Consider the following 25097-nt stretch of genomic DNA (forward strand, 5'->3'; position numbering starts at 1 on the left):
ATGAAATGCAGTTGTGTTTCATATCAACAGTCTGCACTTAAGAGATTTAATTTACAAAACTGGAATACTAGCAGATGTGCCTGAAACCCTTCATCAAGATAATGAAATTGCAATCAGCTGCAAAGGGCTACCACAGGCAACTCCGTAGGAAATACCTTTCTTCAAAGCATATTTAAGGCCAAGGTCATGTCCTCTGATGACAATAGCCCATTTGTATCTCAGTTATATAAGCAGGTGTACTACGTATGATAGAAGTTGCTTATAAAGCAACATTCACATGTACAGCAGGCAAATAAACACATTCTGTCATGCTGTATTACTCTACCACTATTTCTAAACCCATTTGTTAACCTTACAGTCTGAGGGCTGCCAGCATGCAGAGCAGAGAAGCAGGGAGCGATACAGCTGCTCCTATTAACACAGCGTAGGTTTCAGGGAAGAAGTTTTCTCCTCTTCAAATCTTGATCCAGTCCATTAAAACCCAAATTTCAGAACAGAACACATTAGGTTTGAAACAAAAGAATATAAAATAGATATATTTAGGTCATTAAATGATCTAAAACATCCAGTCACATGCAAAATCCAATAACTTCACTAAACCTCAGTAAAACAAAGTATTTTCATTAGGAGAAATCAGCACTCTTCTCAGAAGTTCAGAGTTTTCGTTATCACAAATACTCTTTTACAGATCTATAGATAACAAAACCTACTTCATTGTCATGCTACAACTAAGTCTCACTGTCACAGATGCCACCTGTTAATTTTTAGCAAAGCAGTATGACGTAGGCAATGTAAGTAAAAGAGCAGCTTTTGTCAGCAGAGCGCACAACAGGACAGGGAAATGCGATGATTTGGCAGATTAGGGCTGTGTTAAACCTCTGTTTGTGTTCCTAAGTCACTTGGGTGGGGGATGCACCTGTTTTTGCATCAGTATTTTTTCTGATGGTGATGTGGGTACAGAGGTAAATGAATCACTGGGTCTACTGTGAAGCTGAACAATCATGACTACACTTTCCAACATGCTGTTGAGACACTCATCTTAATTTTTAAACTCTCTAAATTATTGTGTAGTTCATGAAGCACCACTCTCATGCATCAATCCTACTTTTTCTCCCCCTTATTTAAAAGAAAGAAAAAAGAAAACAAAAGAGAAAGAAAAAAAAAAAGGAGTACTGCTCCAGCTGATGTAATTCAAATATACAATAACCAAGCTTACTTCATTCCAGCTTTTCTGGCAGCAATGTTTCCATTACAGAATCACAGAACAGCTGAGGTAGCAAAGGACTTCTGGAGGTCTCCTGGTCAAACTTCTCTGCTCCAGCTTGGCCACACTGCCCAGGACAAGGTACACCTGACAGCTGAGTATCTCCAAGGATGGAGAGTCCACAACCTCCCTGGGCAAGCTGTGCCAGTGCCCAGTCACCCTCACAGTGCAAAGCTGTCTCCTGATACTCAGAGACAGCCACCTGTGTTCCAGTTTGTGCCCAGTGCCTCTGGTCCTGTCACTGGGCACCACTAGGAAAAGCCTGGCTCCATCCTCTTTGCACCTTCCCTTCAGGTATCCTATACATTGATGTGATGCCCCCCTAAGCCTTCTCATCTCCAGGCTGAACAGCACCAGCTCTCTGTCTTTCCTCCTCAACCCCTTAATCATCATCCTAACCTTTCTTTGGACTCACCCCATCATATCCATCTCTGGAGAGCACAGGCCTGTGCACTGCACTCCAGGTGTGGCCTCACCAGCGCTGAATGAAGGAGCAGGGTCCTCTTCCTTCACCTGCTGGCAATGCCTCTCCTAATTCAGCCCAGGATATCATGAGACTTCTTTGATGCCAGGGAGTGTTGCTGGCTAATATTGAACTTCATGTCCACCAGGACCCCCAGGTCCTTCTCTGCTAAGCTCCTTTCCAGCCTCCGTTTGGCTGTCACCCTGTACTGGTGCCTGGGCTTGTGCCTTCCCAGGGGCTGGGCTTTCCATTTCTCTTTGCAGCTACTACTAGTTGCACACATATAGCTCAAGTTAGGTAACAACAGCTTGACCAAATGTCCTACCCTTTAGATTGCAATGATTAGAACCACTTCCAAATGAGAAAGAAGATTTTGATCCCTGCCAGCCCTCTGCAGTTCCAGAACATCGAACAGAGGAGGACTGCACCAACATAAAGAAGTAAATTGTTCTCTCTTCAACAGCTAAAAATTTTCTATGGGACAATTCAGAATCGGTGAGTCAGATGTGGAGGTTTGACAGGTAATTAATTTAAAAGGCAGGCTGAAAAAAGAAAATAGCTAGCTTTCAAGAATGGGGGGATGACGGGGGACAGAATAAAGATGGGGGGGGAAAAAAAAAAAAAAAAAAAAAAAAAAGGTTTTTCAGCTACAGAAACACTGACAGCATCCGTGCTTGCAGTTTTCTTTCCCTCACAGATTAATTATTATAAAGTATACAAAATTCAACTGCTTTGAGGTTCTGACAGACTAGCAAAGACAAGTTCATGGGAAGGACAGGTAAACTGAACGATACAGTTGTGCAATGGAAACTTGGTATTTCCCTCCTGGCATCAGCAGAAAACTCATTCCCTTTATATGCATGATTAATAAGAGAATGTCAGCCTATCCTCTGCTATCATGAGTCATAAAATGAGATGCTAATTTCAGACTATACCAAAGCAATGTTCAATAATGTATTTATAATGGAAAGAAGAAGGTGAAGAGTGCATTACATTTGCTCAAGAAAAATCATACTGCAAAAACATTCCTCCTCCCAGCCCAAACGTCCTTCATTTCCTTTGAAACTTTCAGTGTGGTAAATGCCTTTCTAATACCCAATAGGGACCCTTTGCTCTCAAGATATGAGGACAGTTTAAGGATAAATTAGAATATGAAAAAAATAAATGTGTATGACATTTACGGTCTTGAGAATTGAAATGGAATGAAAGCAGAGTCAGGATGCTGGGCATGTTAGGAAGGAAACTACAGCACTCATCAGTGCCTTCAGTGCAAGGAACCAGGGGACAAACCACAGACCTTTGTGCCTAAGCAACAGCAGCTCTGCTGCCACATTCTTCTTCCCTTCTTAACACTTCATGACCTACTCAGAGTATCACCCAAAGTCTTATTATTTAACCCAAGTGATTTTTTTACTAAGTTATTATATTCCTGTTTTTAAAAATCACACTCAAGATGCTGGTATAATACTAAAAAAAATCTCTAAATCCCTCTCTAAAATACAGAAGCAAGGAAGAAATCTTTTAATTAGCATCAGTTACTTTCCTAATGTTATGCATACAGAGCAAGAAAATAACGAAAGCTGTCTTAATGCAACAGATTTCATCTGAATTCCAAGACACTTATTATAATCTCTCTTCCTATTCCCAATCTTTCAAGGGAGTTGTACTTCATTAAAATCTAAAAAAATAATTATAACATTTCACAGGGATTTAAAAATATTTATTTATGATGCTGAAATAAAATAGATTATATAAATATAAATAGACAAAAGTAATAAATCTCTCACAAAATTATAATGGACTTACAAAAATTCTGATAATAAATAACAGACAACAAAAGGAAGAATAACAACTTAATTATGGTTTGGATTAGTATTTTATTAAAAGAAACCTTAAATCCTAGCAAGATGCTTCAGCTTTATTTTAATGCAAAGATACAGACTCACAGCCTCTCACAGGGTCCTGGTCAAAACCAGGCTATCCAGCATAGGAACTAGACCTCCATTTCTTCTTTCCTACTACAGCCAAAAGGAAAATAGGAAATTAACCATGATAAAAATAATGTTGCTATTAAGAATAGAAAGACTTTAACTGAAGAACTCCATTATCACAGCCATTAATAGTAAAGGGAATTAAAAATAGTTATTTCTTATGTTTGAACATGACATCTTGAGCTTGAGATGTGTGGGTTCACCAGAAAAGAGGTTTTTTTTTAATCTCTCACCATTTTTCTTTGTTGAACACAACTACACATTTATCATTTTTACACAGGAGATAGCATCACCAAACCCAACATATCTGAAAGCTTCCACTACATGTAAATACATGTTTGAAATACTCCATTCCACATGCCAACAAATTCTTAAGGCCTTCCAGTATACAAGTAACTTTATATTTATGAATATAACCACTAGAGGGACCCATAAGCATTCTAATTTCACATCTATCCCCATTAAACCACCTCAGTGGAAGATGCAAATTTAGCAAACTGAACAATGCTGTTCCTGTGCTGGACAGCATAATTATCTTATAACTAGGAAACAGTAGATATGAGACTATTTTTCACATGCAGAATGAAAGAAAAATTCAAAAGCAACACAACATGACTGACAGAAAAAGTATATTCCTTAAGAACCTGCATGACTGTCAATACAAAAGTTAAACTGGAAGCATAGATGAAAACAGAAGTATTCTCACATACTTTATGTGAAATTGTCCAATATTTAAAGGAAAAAAAAAAAAAAAACCAAAAAAACCCCTTTCAAAATAAGTTACTTGGAAAAGGAACACACTGGAGAGGTTCAAAATAAAAGAAAAAAAACCACCTTGATTGTGGCTGTGTCTTCCTCTAAGGTCAAGCTTACCTCATCATTACAAAACTCAGTGAGCCATATCAGTGCAAAATTCCAGAGCACACATGCTTTTTAATAGAAATATGAAAAGAAATTGTAGGTAATATAACAATCTAGGATATCAAAAGAATTAAAATAAATAAAAATCTGTCCTGTATTGTCAACTGACGTTTTTAACCCGAAATCTTCCTTAACAAAATTTACTTCAAGCTGACATTTCACTTCACCATTTTCTTTTAGCCAAAGCTGTATTTAGGACATTTTCTGTGATTTTTCCTTGTCTGACTGCATTCTCCACACTAAACTGAAGTCAAGTATCTGGGTTGTAAATAATCAATGACAATTTCAGAATGCATCCTTCACAGAACAGCAGCTTTTTGAGAAATCTCTTGACTACAAGCTTTTTTGCTCAGTGCTGATATTTTCACAGGGGAAAAAAATACTTAATTTGACCCATGAACACACAGAAATCTTCTTGCATGACCTAATCAAATTTCTCCTCCTTCACAGTAAGCTATTGAACAAGACAGACAATTACTCTCAACCGGATTCAACTAGGTAATTCCTCTATTTTCTTGGAATAAAAAAGGGCATTCAACTTCATCTGGACTATACTCATTTTATCTCAACTTCTAGATGGTATTGTCAAAAGCATGATGAGGTGCAGTCACACAAAGTTTTCCCAAAATGCTTAAGGCAAGCAATTTGGATCTGAACTCTCTTCTTTGATTTCTGGCCTCTCATACAAGGCTGTCTACACCCACGGTCCAAGTTATAACTTTTCCACTGATTTGCAAGTGAAAAACTGTGAAGTTCAAAACAGTATTGCAAACAGTTGACTCCAGCATCTTTGCCAAGCCTTCCCCATGAAGGAGGGCTACAAGAAAAGGAGGAGCTTTCTACAAGGGCATGGAGTCACAAGACATGGGGAATGGCTTTAAACTGGAAGGAGGCAGCTTTAGTTTAGATATTAGGAATAAATTATTCACTGTGAGGGTGGTGAGACACTGGCAAAGGTTTCTCAGAGAAGCTGTGGATGCTCCCTCCCTGAAAGTGTTCTAGGCCAGGTTAGATGGAGCTCTGAGAAACCTGGTCTAGTGGAAGGTGTCCAGATCAACTTTTAGGTCCCTTCCAACCCAAACTGTGATTCTATGATCTCAAAGTGCCAAATGTTCCATGAACTGCAAATTCCAAGTAAACTGTCTGAAAGTTATATATTTTAAAACTCTGCAATTTCTTCATGTGCTTGCACTCTTAAAGATAATTAGATTTATTCATCACCTATAAAGCCACCTACATTCTTCCTTTCTTTCCTTTTCCCTGCTTAGAAGGCTCCATACACAACTTAGGAGAAGAACCATCTAAGTCTTGATGACATCTTAAGTTCCCATCACACCTTCTCAACAACATGAAGCATTAAACTATACACAAGGCATCAACTTGACTCAAAATTGAGTAATTCATAAATGTTTCCAGAAACACAATGATTAAATCAAAATACTCTTCTTTCAAAGGTATTTTAATTCACTGATAAGACATTTTCAGTCATCTATAAAATGAAATTGAGCCACACGTGTTGGCAACATCACCATCTCCCCACAGGAGCGTGCTCAGACTAAAGTGACAGGAGAGAATTCTAAAACCTTTTGACAACATATTTTATTCTGGTGCAGATACAACAGGGTCAGTAAGGAGAGAAAAAAAGTTTCCTCTTCACAATACCAAAGCATTCAGGTTTTATCTGGTTTTCCCAGACTACATCCAACAAGCCTTTCCTAAAATGGAGTTTGAAGGTATTCAAGTTACGTCTGCATAAGACACTTCCCTATATTTGTGCTGTTAACTTAAATACTCTCTTTAGATTCACTTTATTCATTTTGGCTTAACTTCCTCACTATAACATACTGTACATGTCACCCAGCACATATGCCAATTTTATTTTTTTTTCTGAAACAGTAAGGGACTGGGGCACATTATACATTCTTTTGTTTGTGAATGCCAGAAAATCCTCACAAATATAACTGAAGTTTCTTAAGTCTGTGTGTAAATATATATACATGGAAACATACGTATAAAAAACAACAGACATTATTGACAACCTCTCAATATAAAGCAAACAAAACCTAAAATCCTATTGCTGCTTTGCTATTTCTGAAAAAGGGAATATTTTTATACTGTAACTCAACAATTAATCTACCAAAGATTTTGTTTTGCATTAGCTTTTATCAACATAATCTGACAATATTGCAAACAGATTTACTATCTGTAACATCCTTTAGTAATGTAAAAAAATAGAAGTAATCACATTAACTATACTCTGTAAACCAACAGAGAAAAAGAGTTAATATAAACACTGCAACTAGTTTTTAAAAATCCTCCCTGAAAACTGAACAGTACATGGTGGGATTTCAGAGAGTGAACTGCCTAACTCCCTCCTTGTTACCTGAGGAGTGAAAAGTATATTCAGTGCTCTATATTCGACTTGATAAAATATTAAACTGTGTGCAACCTAGTGCTGCAAAACTGAACAAAACCAGACCATAATATTTAAGGTAAAAATTTACTTCTGAGGAAGAAAGTCACGTGGTTGCTCTCTCCAGAAATGGCTTCTAGCTACTCACTTGAATTTATGCCCATGGTCCCAGACATAGTCAGATCATAGTAACAGAAAAACTAATTACCAACCAACATGAAGAATACAATCTTGACTTTCTCCATTTATCAGAAAGCAGTCTCGGTAAAACAAAATTCAGCGAGTTATTCCTACTGGCTGGTTCCTCAGATTAGCAATAAAAATCCTAGAATAACAGGAGAACTACTACCCAACAGTTTGATCGTCAGTCAAATCCTGTATTTAATAGTCCTCAACTACAACTCCCACACCACCACCTCTAGCAATAAAGACATTTTTCCAACAATCACTCTAAAATTTAATTTCCTAGAAAGAAGTTACCCTTAAGACTACTTCTAGACAATTCATGAACTTCAATATCCATGTGCCAGTTACAGAATTCTATGATGAAGATGTACTGAGCTTAAAATCCTTAAAACTTTACTTTGGTAACACTAGTTGAAGTTGCAAGTAAATGTAAAGTGAAACAGAAGAGATTATAAAAAAATAACTACCATAGCAGCTGCCTGAAAAGAGAGTAATGTATTAAAAATTCAATACTCTTCAAACCTACAAAATACTGACTTAAGAGCCTATTAAAAATTATTGGAAAAAGAAAAACTGGTTAGCAGACTACTAGCTGGACTTCCTGAAAGATATTTAATTTCTTCACAAAACATCGACTTAAAATAAAATAATGCTAAACAACAGAAGTTGGCTAAGCAAAATACAAAAAGTCAATAATGGTTCAACACTGAATTGTGGCCAATAGGTAAAGTCAGGTAAGCAAACCAGGTAAGCAACAATCATTGCAAAATATTTCAGCTACAGAGTGAAGTCAGCATATAGCAGAAGAAAGTTATAGTGGAACTTAAACACCATGAAGGAAGCATATCCATGCATTACTGATGTTCCATACAAAGCTGGGTCAGGAGGGAAGCCAACATGCAGGTGGTTTAAGTTTACTTCAGCTGAACAGACCTTTTTCAGGCCTTTTTTTTTTTTCCTGAAGTAAGGGAGACCCAGTTGGCTGGGCTGGTTCCTCTCACATGCTGTCTAAAACTCATACAGGTGTACATTTTCCAGCCACGTAGATACATGTGGCAAAATCCTTCTGGGCACCAGGGGAGGGTGAGGAGCATATACTAAAAATTAGATGAAATATAATTACCACAACTTCTCTCTCTCCACAGTCTGATGGTACTACACAGAAACTGTTTTGCCATAATTAAGGAAATACTGATCAGGACTCAATTAGCATTTCAGAGAAAAATATTTTACTCATTTGACAACAGAACAAATATTTCTGTAAATTAATAATCTAGTGATATGGTGAAAGATAGGTGCGAATTCCTTGCTGACTTTAAAAGAAACTTCACAAAGTAGCAGGAATCTGAAGTCAGAGCAATGCTGTAGCAGGCCACAATCCTGAAGTGCAAAAAAAAGCCTGACTATAATATGGCAACTCTGGAAAGTGCCACAGCAGCTGACTCGAGTGGGAAGTTATAGCCAAAGAATTTTTTGGGCCTCCTAGCAACATTCTTTGCTGTCATCAGACACCACAGTTGATGTTGCTAAAAGTTGGTGCCTGTGCCTGAACAAGTAGGGGCAAGAAGAAAGGGTGTGAAAATCCTTTTCCTGATTAGTCATGATCTGACTGATGCACACTCATCAAGATGAAAAGAAACAGCATGATGAGTACCACAGAAAACACAGTTAATTTGACAACAGAAATACTACCATAGATGACTGCCTTTTAACAGGTAGTTTAAAATACTTGTTAGTATTTTCCCATATCATGAAATGTCACATATGTAGATATACAACAAGACAGTTATGTAATTCATAAAATTGTTTGCTGTTTTCACAGAGAATTCTTATTATACTCAATAGAACTATCAGGACTCAAGACAATTCTTAACCTCTCAATTGAAAAAAATCAATATAGCATACTCTTCAAACTTTGTTTTCTCACCTATTATTTATTATACTAACTTTTGAATGAAACTAAGAGTTTTAAAAGTTTTAAATTTAAGTATAATCTACTTTTCAAACAAGTAACTTCAGCTACTATCAGAATAATAATTAGTACAATATCTGCCACTCATTTTTAATAATAAGGTCATTACAACAACCACACTTGTTACCATGAAGTAGTTTTTCTAAATCTCTCCATTGCATCCAGAATACTTGGAATTTCGTTCATACAATGTCAATATAGATACTTTACAACACTTAATACATTAATATTATTGGCATAATTTAATGAAGATTTAAATTCCCTGCACTTCTTCTGCATATTGGTATGGTGGTTAAGCTTTTGTATTTAGTTATAGCAATACAGATGTAAAAAAAATAAATTCTCAAAAAATATTCTTCTTGTAACTTTTCTGAGAAAAAATGGTTTGTAAAACATGGAATAAAAAAAACTTAGTCTGCTGTTTCCTTTTAAATCTTTAATACTCATTTAAGATACGTCTAGGAGCAAAAAAAAAAAATTAAGTCCCAGCTACGTGTTTGAGTATAAACAATGTAAATTGCTTATGCTTATTATGACACCTAGTTTAATATTATTCAAAATTTGTCATGGACAAGGCCCCTCTGCTGCTTTTTAAAAGCAGGAAAATATTCCTCTCGGCTCATTGTGTCTACTAAGTAAGAACTCAGCACACACATCAGCAGCTGCGTGTAAGACAGCTTTCATTGTCATAGGGATTCAGATCTAAATTCAGTGAATTTTAACTTATTTTTTCAAAACTAAAATCTAGCAGTGAAGATTTTCCTCTTTTATTATTGGTAACGAAGTAGCACAGAAGATTTTCCTAAGTAGTATTAAAAAATGGACTGCTATTAAGCTGCTAACTTTATTTTAGAGGCCCGGTAGTTATAATTAATGGAAGCCTTTGCTTATTTGTCATTTATCTGCTTTTAAATACTTACAGTGAAAAATACGGAAATCAATGTATGGATGAGAACCTCTTCTCTCTGTTTCAAATCCTGCCCGACTTCTTACTCGCACATCTCCTAGAAACAGGGTCAAGAGTGAAATAAAAGTGTGGAAGAGTGGCAGAGATAAAATGCAAATGAACATAGCCTGGGGGGGTAAAGATTCATGTACTTAATGGGAGGAGGGTTATTCAAACAATAGGCCTATTTCAATGCTTTTTCTTCTAAAGGTGAAATTCAAAACAAAGTTTGAAGACTTGTTAAACATGCAATCGCATGCTTTCTTGTCAAAATCTCTCCTGCCTAAGCACACGTTGCCAGAAGCATGTGATAAGCATTCAGATGAATTTAAGAACAGCTTGCTACACCAGTATGGTAAGAATGCACTTTAATATGACAGAAACAAGAACATTAAAAGTTGATTTGATCCTCGGTAACACATATAAAACGATAACATTTTATATAATACAGAAAAGACTCAGCTTCTAGAAATGGTAGCTTTCAGCAAATAAGCTAGTTACAATGTGGTTTTATATTACATAATAGAATATTTTCTCACTAGCAATTACTTACTTGTGCTCAGCTGTTTGAATATTACACAAGAGCCTATTAAAATACCAAAACTCAGTATTAAAATTTTATCAAACTATTTTGCACTGCAATTAGCTTCACGCTGAATCTTTTAGCATGCTAGTTGATTCCTACTTATGCATTTTACCAACTGAAAGCTGATCAGTATTCTTTTGTTAGGTATTTGTATGCAGTAATATAAGTAGTTCACCTAGATTAAAAGCTTTCACTTAAAACCCTTTAGCCATCACAAATTTGGGCAAGCCTTTGAGGATAAAATGCAGTAGAGTTTACCTCCTCAAATCCTAACCAAAAAAAAGTGAAATTTAAGATTTGGAAACATCCTGGTTTCTAATTATGATAATCCTTCATGTGTAGTATTCTCTCCTGAGTCATTTTCACATGAATCAAAACTTAGTATTTAACACAACGAAGTAAGACTCATTTTGTAAGAACAAAATAATGATACAACTATTTAATTTCCAGCAACTGATAACACTAACATCTGCAGAGTTATTTTCCTTTTCTTCTCAAACCTGCTAATCTGTAACGCTGAAGCAGGAAACTTCTCAGAAAATAGCTAAAGATGCTAAAACTTCAGCAATATACTTTTAATACTCAACAGGTATCTTTCTAGAGATACATATCTACAAACACTGACGTGCCTTTAGTGACCCACTTAACATGAATGTCATCTTGTGAACCACACTGGAAGAACCACAAGAGATACATAGACCAGGGCTCCACAAATATTAAGTCTAAAGCTTCCAGTAAAACATATCAAATAGATGTGGGTTTCAGTTATTACTCCTTTCAGTTTTTTGAAACTGAAAATCTTGCGAGCTGCATGGGAAATAAGTCAATTTGAACCTGTAAATATTATTTTTCAGATCACTGACAATGTATTACTTAAGTTTCAAGCATTCATCCAAGCAGAGTGCAAAAGGTTTGTCTTGTTCCAAGCAATACAGAGGCAGCAAATTGTAGAACTCTTCTGTTAGGTACAAGCAACTGGTGAATTTTATTTTAAAAGTAAGTTAATAAAAAAGATATGTTTTTTAAGAGGAAATTTTGGAAAAGAGGAGGCAAATTAGTAGTGGAATATGTAAGTATTAGTTTACAGGGAAGAAAATGGAATTTTCATTACCTTTCACTCACATTTATCTGTGAAAAAAGTCATAGCTACAGCTGTGTGAATGAGTTCACCAGCTGAATCAAAAGAAAGTTTTTTCTGTTGAGATAATTTCATTACAGAAAAGGTGATGCAACTTTGTGAATTATATTTAATTTTCAATACAGTCTTAACTTCTAAAATTTACTAACCACAACCTGAATTATCATATAGTTTTAGTGCACAAGTAGGTTTTAGTGTACGAACTCCTTGTTCAAAGTGTCAAGAATAAAAAAAAGTTCAGAGAAGATACCTGAAGACTAAAATGAAATTCTGCAAACAAACAAAAAAAAACCAAAACAACAAAAACAGGTTCATATGATAAGCGATATTCAGAAAGTTTCTCTCTACTTTGTTCTTTGTTAGTTATTAATATCTAATTTAGAATAACAGTATTACTGTTACCCCTGAAATGCTTGTAGTACTGTGGATTTTTGAGCAGGAAAACAAGAAAAACTGTCTACAACTGAAATGCAGAGCTGCAGCTAACCACATTGCTTTAAACAGAAATTATTTTGTTAGCATATTTACAGAAACGGCCAAAATAGGAAATTTTATCCTAAAAATGCACAGGGCAAGCTAAAAGACAAAGGCAGTAAGATGAAGGTAAAGTGAGTGTATTTACTTGCACATGTATGAAATGAGAAATTCTCAATAAAGCAAGCAAAATAATTTTGTAAAATAGTTGTTAAACAAAACTCTTCTTGGGTTGCTGCAGAAGCAAAGGGAATCAAGTTCTCAACAATGGATTGATTTTTTTAAAATACATTTGGATTTATTCTGGAAACAGATACCAGTTCTGCAGGACTGGAATTTATCACAGTAAACAAAGCAGAAATGCTTAGTAGGGCCAAGCAAAGGCAGGATTAGCACCAAGCCGTCTCCATCAACAGAGTACAGAACTACTGCATTTTCCAACATTTCAGACAAAAAATGTCCTTGGAAAAATCAGTACAAGTGGATACCATGCATCCATCTGAAGTTCCATGTGTACAGAAGCATAAAAAGGAACAGCACTAAACTGGCTTCACATTAGCACATTATGAAATGATGTGCTATACGCACAGCAACATTAATCTCTACAGCATATGTACAGTTAGTCCCAAAACATCCAGAAATACTGGACTACCCTTCTGCTGTTCAGTTAAAATGACCTGCAAAGACCAATAGATCCCAAACACACTCACTTCATTGTTCTTTCACACAGCAGAACATAGTTGCATCTATTTGCTTGGTAAATGCTGCAGAAGTCTTTTTGTAAGCCTATGACTTGGAAATGACACCAAATATAATCTAAGGAAGAAAACATGTTTATCATCATAGGTAAGTTTAAAAAAAAAAGGCACAAAACATTTCTGATTTAAGATAAACAAAAGGACACTGCTACATAATTCCTTCAAACAACAGGAGTCACACCTCAGAGCCAACTATTATCATCATAGCTGAAAGAATTAGAATTCGATTTCTAAACCAAATGAACTTGTGGAAAGTTTCCATTTATTTAGACCTTCCAAAAAACTACCAAAGTGGTTACAAAACCTCTTGAAACCCTAAGATTGAGATGTTTTCTTATAGGTAAAATTTCCTTTAAAGGACCAAAGTTGTAGCAAGCTGACAGTTTTTATCTCAAGTGTCTCTTTTAGCCACTCTGAAAAGACTCCTTCATTTCCTTGAGGGAACACATTCAAGTCTACCATTTAATGACAGTGGACTTCCAGGAACAATTTCTTCCCTCTTTGAGAGTTTCTGTGAAACCAAAGAATCAAAAGAAAGATTTAAACAACGTGAAACCCGCCTTTCAAAATCTGGTTTTGTGCACAAATATGGCAAAGCTAGGTGAGTTCTGAACTGCAATTTTTTCCAGAATTGTTCTACATGACCAGGATTGCTTGCATTTGTAAGACAAAAGCCATAAAGGCAGAAACTCAGTTGAAGGCTAAAAAATAGTGGAAGGAGTGTAAGAGGGAGGTACGTGCTACTGAAAACTGAACAAGAATCAGGGCTGTAACAAAACTTACCTTGAGACAGACTGTTTTGATCCTACCCCTCTCAGATTCCTGCTCACACTGCAAGGACAGTTCTGATACTTACGAGGCAGCTGAAATACCACAGCTGACATCCCTGCATGTTAGGGTTACACAGCACATACTTGGTGCTACCCTAATACTCTAGTGTGGCACAGTAACAATGCAGCAGCTGCTTGGGGAGCTGACGCCTCCTGGAGTAGGGGTAGAAATCTCAGATCACGGAGGACAGCTGGAAGCAGAAATTAGGGCAGCCACCTCAAGGTAAAACACTCAAGTCAAAGCCATGAAGTTGTGAAGAGCTGGATTTCCAGAATGAACTACTAGCTTCGTAGATTAAAGTTCCTATTAAATTTGTTGGAGAAACAGATGACAGGTCAGCTGAATATACCAGAGTTAAAGCAAAAGGAATGCAAAAGAACAACCATACCAGACAGGAATGAGCATCTCCATTACACAGCAGCTCGCCTCCATCACTTCCTATTTGAAGTGATAGGACCACTAAAGGAGGGTAAAATGCTCCATTTTTAGTGGAGATGTGCATGCTCACCAATACAAGCAGTCAGTGCCTCACACTTTCCATCCTGTGCACTGCTGCAAGATTTAAGGCAACATAAAACAAGAAAATGAAACCAGAAAAGCAAAGAAAACTCAAGAAAGCATCAAGATTACACAGCAGCGCTTACAAGAAATATTGAGAATTCCTCATAGTTGCTGAGAGAAGTAGCTGACTGAGGTGATGCAGAGATATTAGCCCTTCCAAGGTCTTAAAAGAAAAATTCTACAATGCTGCATCTGTATCTGTATTTTTAAATAGTAGATAAGCCACTAGGGAATGGCTTTGAGTATATTTTGGGAATGGGGTATGCAAGATGAGTCTTTAGAGTCAATGCTGTTTATGTCGACACTGATGAAGCCTGCTAAGAGTTAGTTGCTCATCTCATGTGCCCTTAAAATTTGATCTTTTAAATACTGCCATACCACAGGAATTTCTGTTTACTTGGTGCAAGTGAACTTCCACTGGACTCCCACTGGAACAGCCTGAAAGCATTATTGGAAGCAATGCTATGGCCAGCATAACTTAATAGAGGCAGAGGGATGTGTCCTAGATACACTCAGCTTTATATTTTTGGTCTGCTAAAATAAACACCTTATCAAAATACAGTTCATTAGTAGATATAATCTGTTTGGAATAATAACCAAGTAAAAGCTAAAACCTCTCATGACTGTACCTCATGTTCCATTAAATTACAGCTGAAGACTCATTACAGATTACTCTGCTGGAATAAACTAAGATGAACAGTAAACAAACAAAAAACCCCACCCTCACAATTATTTATGGGAAACACAACACTTCACATTTCTTGCAAAATATTCTAATTGAATATATTCATTCTTGGATCTACTCTGATATGAAGATTTCTACATATTCGTATGTCCAACTGTTCAGCTTTCAGGCTGGTGGTTCTTAATCAATTTATCCAAATACAGCAGTAATAATTTTGTAAATAGTTGTTAAGTTGTACAGTATAACGTATGTAACATTTGAAAAATCAAAGATATAACTAAAAGTGTGAAAATAATACAATTTTAACACCCTGATTCAAACATCCAATGAGCAGTTTTTTGTTTGCTTGTCCTCCCCCAGCCACAGTTAGAGAAGAGATTGATCTTTTTGACTGCTTCTGAATAAGCAGCATCACTGAACAGCAACCAGTGCCAGCAAGAGTTATGCTACTCATAACAAGCAGCAATCACAGCCTAATAAATTAATCCCAATTAACGAACAAGTGAAAATTAACATTTCATCACGTTCTGAATATACCCCAGTTCTGCTCATGAGAACAGCCTAAGAAATATTTCCAAACAAATGAGATTTTTCCCTCAGTTGAGGTGTGTATACCAGGAACCACAGGAAGTCATACTTCACTTTCCTCTAGATCTCCTATGGCATTATCACAACCCCTTCTGCAGAAATGATGGGCCTAACTACTTCATGATACCACTAAACTTCCAAAGCAGCAAAGAAATCAGGTTATTTTTTAAAAGTTTAAAATACAGACATATAGTACCAAATTCAAAACATATCAATGCATCTTTAAAATAAATACATATGTGTTTCCCCTGTCGGGGAACTAAAAGTACCCAATTCTGAAGCAGTTAAAGAATTGTATTTTCTAAGCATGGCACAAACATTTATTTTAGAAATTATCACAAAATCAAGGAAACAAAACTACCCCTGACCTGAATTTACTTGCTTATTCTTATGATTGATTCTTATTTATGAAAAATCATGTTCTGAAGAACTCTACTGTTTATCCTGCAAAAAGGATTATTTTAAAAGTTACTTTGCTACTTTACCTTCTGAAAATGAAATAAGTCTATTTCCAACCATATAAAAACCAACAGCAGCTTTTTCAATAAACATTTAGAGGCCAGCATGTTTCACCTTCATCCTCTTAAAAAAATCTCCAAAGCATTCTCAAAAATCCTTCAGCAGACAATCAGTGGTATGGTATTAACAAGCTCATAAACTTTAAAAAAAAATTAAAAAATCAAAATAATTGAAAACCAAAAATGCAAATATGCTAAGTTTGAACTAAATTTATAAATCCATATGCACTCAGATGCCCACATATGTAGGTTATTACTATAAATTCATATATATACCCACGTGTACACACACATATAGCTCACAACTTTAAATTTATACAGAATGCAGCTATGAATTTCTGGGGTCTTTCAATACATACAATGTACAACTAAACTGAAAAAGACTCGGGGCATAAAAAGACATGTTCTGGCTCATCTAGCTGGAGCCAGTTAAGAATTAATAATCACTGCATGTTGATGTTCATTGAGCCGTGCGAGACATCACGCAAGCATCCATAGTCCATTTCAACACAAACTCATAGCTCAAGATGGCTTAAATTAAGTGGCACAATTTTGCAGTGGAACAGACTGAGAGTATCTGCACAGTCCCCGTACCATCTGCACCACAGAGCCTCCACAAGAGGTGAGGGAAGCACTGAATCTGGCAGCAGAGCTTTGTATATTTCTCCTCTCAATAACCCACCTCAATTCCTCCTCCCATCCACTCACAATCACACAGGGTGCCCCATCTTGCCTCTCCCAGCATTGCTCTTCCAATTTTATTTGGCTTTACCCTTTACAAAGTTGGTACCTTGAGCATTTCATAGCCTCAGCATCAAAGCTGTTCAGTGTGTGGTTAACACTCACACACAAATGCTCTCTAACCTGCAGTTTTAAGCAGAAGGATGCCATGCAGAGGTGATGAATTCCATTGCATAAAGCTCAATCCTACTTCACTTGGAAAACTAAACTTCTACCAAATATTCTGTCAATTACAGGAACTTTTAATTTGTTTTTAATATAGGCGTAAAACCATCTGACACAATGGTTAACTCAGGAAAGGAAAAAGAAAAGGTAAACAAAAAACCCAAGTAAAAAAGAACCCAAGCTTTTCCAAAGAATTTAACCAGAATATTATCCAAGAGAAAGGAAGTTATAAATGTAAAAATTCAAAACTCAAGTGTAAAAAAATCATTATTTGAAATCAATATAGAACTGGTATGCTTACCTAGCATACGAATATACAACGCAGTCTGATCAGAGCTGTCATAGGAAATTGCTCCACGTCTCTGAAAAAAAAATTATTCAAATTAGAGTTAGAACAAAATCATTTTAAAATAAAAAAATCAAGTACCAATTGTCCATTTCAAATTTCTAAGTCTCAAAACTAATTTTGGAAGTTTGAATATGCATCTTTTGAAGTTGCAATAATACTGATTTTATTTCAGGAGAGGGCAAAGGAAGGACAGGAATTGGTAGTGTAGAGATGATGAAAAACAGGACCAGAGTGAGGGGAAAAAACATTCCCTCCCCCCCAATTTCTTTACAAATGCTCCTCAATCATCGCTCACAAGAGAGACACAGAAGAAGATTAAGGTGACACACAAAACAGGGCTCCTCACAGCCTTCTAGAATGTTATACTTAAATACTTGCAGTTCCTAGTTTATTTATTTACTTTTACCTATGGGGTATTTCCTTCTTCCAAAGCTGAAAGTAGTTTTAAAAGAAGTAAAAACTCAACTACCACCATTAGGGATTCAACATATGTTCTGCAGGGGCAGGACTTGGCAGTCACATGCAAGTTTCTCTGCACTCAGTACCTTCTGTAGGCAAATCAAGATACCACTGAAGCGGGATGTAATACATAAAGGTATTTTAAAGAAAATAAGCAAGTGCTTATTCATCACATTTGATGATAGAAGCCTAAAAGCATCAACAAGCCACCTGTGCACAACACTGAGATACTCCCATAATGGCTGTGTCTCTTCACTCTTCAAAATATATGTGTTCTAGGTGTATTCAGCTAAAGCAGTAACAGTCATAATCCAGGATGTCTCCCACAAGTGTGGTGAACTGGTCTTCTAACAGCTAAGAACTAGGAGGATGTCCTCACAGTTCTACACCACTGGCATGACCTAGGGTAAGCCTCATGCCTTGCCTGTGCCGTATTTAACCATCTTCTGCCACTTCCTAAGGTCTTCATTAATGTCATTTCTTAACCCTAGGATCAGAGCTCCACAATCAGACTTCAGTTTCACCAGTTCACAACACTTGTTCTTTAAAGAAGTTGAGATATTTTGTGTGTTGTGTGTGTGCAGATTAAAAAGTCCCATGACTTTTTCCTGTCCACCACACTTCTCATTTACACTGAGGACAGTGAAGCCCATGGCACCACAAAGGGCAATCAAATCCCTTCGAGAACTTCAGATGACACATAATTGTTTTAATATTTTCCACGTTAAAACAAAAAAAAGAAAACCTTACACTTAAAGTCAGAGAAGTTTTTCCCAAGGTAAGCTCAATATTAAGTTACAGAAATGACCAAAAACCTAGCTCCAAATGGGCTCCAATTATAGCAGTTGTCATAAAGATTACAAGAGAACTCCCTTGACAGCACTTTTATGTTCTTAGCTTGTGTTCTGTATTTCCTTGGAAGATCATAAACCATGAAAATAATCCTCCTCTCAAAATCTTTGTACAGCATTTCTTACAGCAATGTGCCCGTGCTGATGGCAAAGGCAGCAATACAACTGCAAAAGGCAAGAATACAATGATCAGCCAGAAAACGATGATTTCCCACTAACATTCTCCAATTTCTTCATATCACCTTAGAATTTCATCAAATTTCAGATGAATATATTTTCAGTAGCCTGGAACACTTCATATCACTGACGAGGCACAATCAGCGATGTAATTTAGTGCTAACTTGCATTTTGCACCTGTCTATCACAGATTTCTGGACATGTCCAGTACAGTTCTGTAACCTAATACAGGAGAAGGCAAAACACATGCAGCTAGAAGAACCCAACTGGAGCATTAGTCTCCGAGAAGGAAAACAATACAGAGAAAATTCAGAAAAATAAAACCTTTTGATATGTTGGTTCTAAAATATTACTTGCTCTCTAAAATATTATTTGCTAGATGAAGTAGTACATCCATGTATGTTATCAAACATATTGCACATTTTAAAAAACAAACTGGTTGCTTATACGAACAAGTGGTTTCATTCTGCAACAACTCTCTCTGAAAGCTCTCAGAAATCTTTGAACAATGAAACACTTATAAATTTCCTTTCAAAGCCTGATTTCCTAAGGAAAAAGAACCAATTTATTGTGTAAAGTTTACCAATAATACTTCAAAAGTACTAGGACCATTTCAACTAATTTTGCTAAAAGGGTGCAAATCCTGGAGATACTTCAATAACTGAATTTTTGTTAAATAAAACAGATAAAAGGAAAACACTTATTAACAAGTTGCACCAGGGGACAGATGAGTCAGGTGATGAGTGGTCAGACCTCATACATTTATACCAGCTAAGTAAGTGTGCTACAGACAGAAGCACTGTGGTGGGCAGAGAAAGAGGAAGGAGATAATCAGAGGTTTTTAGTAAAGTAAACAAAATAGGTAGGTAAATTAAATAATACTATGCTCATCCAGCCACGTTTTGCTCTGCGTCATCTTATGCTCCAAGTAGGTAACAAACTGTGCATCACAGGTTAAGGTAATGAATGCATCAGCTTACACTGAAACATGAACTGTCACGTGCAGCAAATTCATAAGCAAAAAGACAAATACATTTTGAAGAACTATAGCTTCTCTAAAGCACTCAACAATTCATACAATTCAATCACCAGGATTCTACCCTTGTGGACCAACAAAAATGCCTCCCCCCTAATTATTAATCAAAGGCCCACTCTCTTTAGCCTACACCAAGGCATCAAGACTATACTTAAACTAAAAAATTACTCTGCTTACACAGTTGAGATGACTGAAGCATACACTGACTCAGCCCACCAGAAACCTTCACTAAAAACTTTATGGACAGAGCTTTACTTCTGGAACTTCAAATTATTAGTTTTATTATTATTTTTAACCCATTTAGCATAAAATTTTATTTCTAGATCTCTGCCACCTCTTTGTTCTATCTGAGGCTTCGTACCTGTTAATAACCATAAACCATACTGAACTCCTTGACCCTCTGTACCAATCTCAAACAAATAAACATCATTCCAATAGGCAAACAGAATTTCTAGTGCTCAAACTGAAGACAATCCTAATGTGTTTAGGCAGGTTCCTTTTTCAAGCACAAGGACCACTTGTTCCAGTGGGAATATCCGCTGTACTCCAAGTGATTCAACGAATTTCTCAAATTATTAGGTGAGGTTCTTAACCACTCCACTCCTTTCCAGACATCAGCACAGCCACCTGAACTGTGTGGGCTGTTTTGCTTCAGCAGGGAAGACAGACTTCAAAGATGACTGGAAGCTGAAGGATTTACACTGGACTTGTACTCTGAAAAACTCACCTTAAATTTCCGTTTCATATTAAAGTGACACTTATTCTTCCAAAGGGCAAAACAATAACAAAAGCTGTCATTTAACCTCTTTTTTTAACATCTTTCTGAAAAGTGAAGAAGTTCAAACTAAAGCGGAAAATCTATTAATGCTTTAAAGAACACCAGTGTCACAAGGACTCCACAAAAACAGGCAAAGAAGTATCTACCAAGAGACAGATTTAAGTCAGATCTTCCTGAAAATCTTTTCATGAGAGTACAAGTTATTAGAGGCCATGCAATGGGAATGCCAAAATAGCACAGATATAGCTTCAAAGGGAAACCGCCTCAGTGATGCTTGGGAGCAGAGCATACCCGTGTAACACTTGGAGACAGAGCACCTGCTGCTGTTTGTGCCAAACACAAAGGTTTCCACTGATGTATCAGTTTTATCCCTAGGACTTCCCCACCCCACTCAGTGGGATTCCTGTTGGTCACTTCATTTAGGCAAACACCAGCTAGCCAGCTTTCAGACTGGGGAGCAGAACAACTTCTTATCTGCTGTTGCAGAATGAAACAGAAACTGATGGAGCTGTCGGCATCCAACACTCAGTGCCTCTCCTTAGGAAAAACCATCTCTGCTTTTGGCGGACTGCACAAACCTCATTTTGCAAGTAGGTTACTCAGAAACTGGGAAAGAAAAAAGAAAAGCCAGAGGACAGCAAGACAGCGAGTCCTGTATTTTTACCTACTTGCCCAACTATCAGAAGGAGAAACTGAGAACAAGTTTGGAGAAATTGTTATGTGATGGCAACTGCAATTTGCTGGTTATGCTGCCCCAAATACACACAATTGGAACCAATTTAAGATTCTAAGAGACTTTATCAACTAGAAGTCCCTAGAAAGACAAACTAGTTAGACCAGATTTTTCCAACTATTATTAGATTCCAAAAGCAAGAATGTAATTTATCATAATTCTTTTATTTTAGTACTTAAAAGTGACATGCTAACATCTCACCAAGATTTTACTTACTAAAGCCCTAGAAAAATGTTACTTAAGTAACTTGTTGAACCCAAGACAAGCCAGGGCAAAGCAGTTCTGCTACTATTTTCTACATATTTCACTGGAGTTCAAAGCAGTATTTTGAAATTTTATCAAACCAGTGATAAGAAAACATATCTAACTTCAGGAAGGCAATACTAATCAGCCCTAAGACAAACACACCCCCTTCAAACATCTGAATGTCGCAATTTTGCTATTTTTTTCCATACAAAGCTATTTCACATGATCCTCTCCCAAGATGGATGGCAATCATTTATAAACTAAGCTATTGGTTGAATGACCTCTATCAACATTATTGATAGCTATACCTAACAAGCATCTTTAAGGCTTTTTCTCTCACACACTTTAGATGTAGATCATGTGACATCATAAAATTTACCCCAAAATTTAGCAACATAAAAACCTCAAGACTTAACAAAAATATGCAAAACAAAAGCTTGAAAATTGATCAGAAAAGCATGGTCAATAAAAGCATAAGTGATTGACTTCAGTGAGGAGAGAAATACACAGGAATACTGAAAAACAGCAGAAAACCAGCATTATTGGATGTACCAAAAAAAAAAATATCATTCCTTGAAAGAAACAATAGTTATTACATTTTTTAAACTGACCATAAATAGGAGGGTTTTGTGCTTAACTGTATTATGTCAGCTACCTGCATTTCATTGTTTTTTTTTTACGTAAGCAGAATCTTTGAGCAAAGTGAACTACAGACATAATCTTTAAGTAGGCTTTTTATGTCAAGTTTCAGAAAACCAGCAATTCAACACTACAGCAATAAAATGCAGGTGACGTACTAAGTTAGCACACTGGCTGTAAAACTTTGTCATTTAGAATCTGCCTTCAGGCACAAGTAAACATCCATTAGGGAATCCTGGTCTTGGTCTTGATGTGACAAGTTATCTAAGTGCTAGCAACTAAGCCGGGTTTTGCTTGTAGTAAATTCAGAACTCTGATATTGGAAATGATTGAAGAGCATGGGGATGGATACCTGGCAAAGCTTCTTTTCACAACAAATTGAAATTTTGATTTTTTTTTTCAGATTCTCCTGTTAATTGCACAACAATGTTAAAATTGAGTAGTAAAAAAACCTCTGTATAAATGTATGAGCTCTGATTATTTATTTATTTTATTATTTATGATTATTTCATGATTATTATTAACTTACCTCATTCTCGCCAGTAATTCTGACCCTCCTTCACAATATTAAATTTAATTTTATTCCTTCTTTTGGAATTAGAACAAGATAAGGCAGGGAGCTATGCTGTAAGGAGGCTGGTCTCATTTCTAGACACCAATCACACCTACATTTACTACCACTATATACATCTAGACAAATCCTTTAGAATGGTAGAGTGGGGATTCCTAATTTTGTCTAACATTAACACATTTTCTCAAAGCACAAGCATCTCAAATGGAAGAGCTACAAAGCAAGCAAAGTGGCCGGTATTTCACCTAAGCAAACAAAACTGGTATTTCCACTCCTGTAACCCTGAAATCAACAATACAAAAAGGATATCCTGTCCAGGAAGCAAAACACGCTAATTTGTATTATTCTCACTATGTTTAAATTTGTTTTTCCGTATTTTCACAAAGCCTCTAAAACACTATAAAACTGAAGATCTGTTAGAGAAAGAGGCAAATAAATCCCTGCCATTCAGAAGCCATTCCAGATCCCTTTTCCCTGACTCCTAATTGGCACTGCTACAAACAAACCCTTCCCGCTTCAGAACGGGCAAGAGTCTGGACCTCCACAATCATGTATGTAGACTTAAGAAACACAAACAATCTTAAATGACAAATAACGTTTTCAAAACAGATTAGATTTAGAAAATAAATAAAAAAAATACTTGCAAAGTTCTGAATGACTTTGTTTTCTCCTAGGCTACTTACAAACCCGGGTACAGTCAAAACAGAATAATAAAACAGCCTACCTTAGCAGCAATGCATTTGATCAGGATCAGAGCTAAACACCAGATCAGTGCAATTCCCATGGGACCCACCCTCAGCATACTCTCCCCCCGGTTCCCGGCCAGCCCCGGGTCCGTCCGGCTCGCAGCCGCCCGGGAAGGGACGGGGGGGCCGGGGCCGCCGCCCCAGCAGCTGCGCCGAGGCTGCCGCCCCGGCCGTTCCCCGGTGAGGAGTCGCGGCCCAGCTCCCTGCTCAACCAGAAAACTTTATTTACAGACACATAGGAGAGCCTTGCTAAGTCCTACAGAAATGCTTAGGGGAAGGGAAAGCCAGGCTTAGTGCTGTTACAACAACTCTTTGGATGCGGCAGAACGTTGCTGGGCTGCAGGATCCAACTCCCACTCCTCAATCCACCTGAGCTAATTCAGGATCCTGCCTTGCCTTTAAATACTATCAAGACCCTGTTTCAGTCAGATTTCACTGTAGCTGATATCCACAAGTTTCTTTTCCCTCCGAGACCTGGAGAAATGCTATAAACTAAACTGCAAAATGTTTTTCAAGGTTCTCTTACAGCAACTCACTATAAATAATGAAAGTTAATGCACTGAATACCTGCAATCACTGAAACTAATCATGGTTCTGTAATCTCTTCTTCTGTCTACTAAATACCAAACCATCCTTCACACTACCTCTCAAGCCACACATACTCATATCTCAACTGGCATGTTGCTTCATTTTATTGCTCCAAGGGCTGAACTTGCCTGCAATCCCCCCCACACTTCCCGCATTTTCCCAGGTTGGAAAACAGACAAACCCTCTAAGAGGAGGTTATGCAGCCAAGCAGGTGTACATAGGTGGTGCAGCTTGGAAATTCATTTTAATTTTGGCCATCTTAAGGAAAAAAAAAAACCTACACACCAAAACCAACAAAAAACCCACACCCAAACACGTTTCATTTCAGAAATACAAAAAAATGTCAAATAGTTGAGGGAAGCAGCAGCCACGGAGCGGAAAAAAGGAAAGGAGTGTGGGACACTGACCTTAAAAGGGTGAAGTTGAAAACTGAAAGGAAAATTATATGAAGATTCTGATCTCCCTGTAATTATTATAAAATCATATTGCAAACTCCAATATGCACAAAACCTGTGACAGCACAGATAGGAGTAACTTCAGCACTGAGGAACAAGTTTCCTCCTGTCCACAGGCAATGGATACGTATAATCACAGAATGTTAAGAGGTTGGAAATGACACCTCTTGGAGATTATCTAGTCCAACTCCCCTGCCATAGCAGGTGCACCTGGGGCAGAACACAGAGGATGATGTCCAGGTGGCTTTTGAATGTCTTCAGGACAGAG

At 36.9% G+C, this 25097-nt stretch overlaps 1 protein-coding gene across 5 annotated transcripts in view; it reads right to left on the bottom strand.

Moving 5' to 3' along the window:
* The window catches only part of PDE7A (phosphodiesterase 7A), a 71936-nt gene that overhangs the window by 15251 nt on the left and 31588 nt on the right, over window positions 1–25097 (bottom strand). For 2 of the 5 annotated variants that reach the window (XM_071737693.1, XM_071737690.1), the window contains exons 2-3: window positions 17503–17563; window positions 10131–10214 (exon numbers count right to left, since the gene is read on the bottom strand). In XM_071737693.1, coding sequence (XP_071593794.1) covers window positions 10131–10214; window positions 17503–17563 — 145 coding nt within the window. Of the gene's footprint in view, window positions 1–10130; window positions 10215–17502; window positions 17564–23764; window positions 23896–25097 lie in introns of those variants that run through there. The other 3 variants (XM_071737691.1, XM_071737695.1, XM_071737692.1) reach the window with 3 other exon arrangements.

This window comes from Heliangelus exortis, chromosome 2, assembly GCF_036169615.1.
Source record: "Heliangelus exortis chromosome 2, bHelExo1.hap1, whole genome shotgun sequence".
In the NCBI taxonomy this organism is placed as follows: domain Eukaryota; kingdom Metazoa; phylum Chordata; class Aves; order Apodiformes; family Trochilidae; genus Heliangelus; species Heliangelus exortis.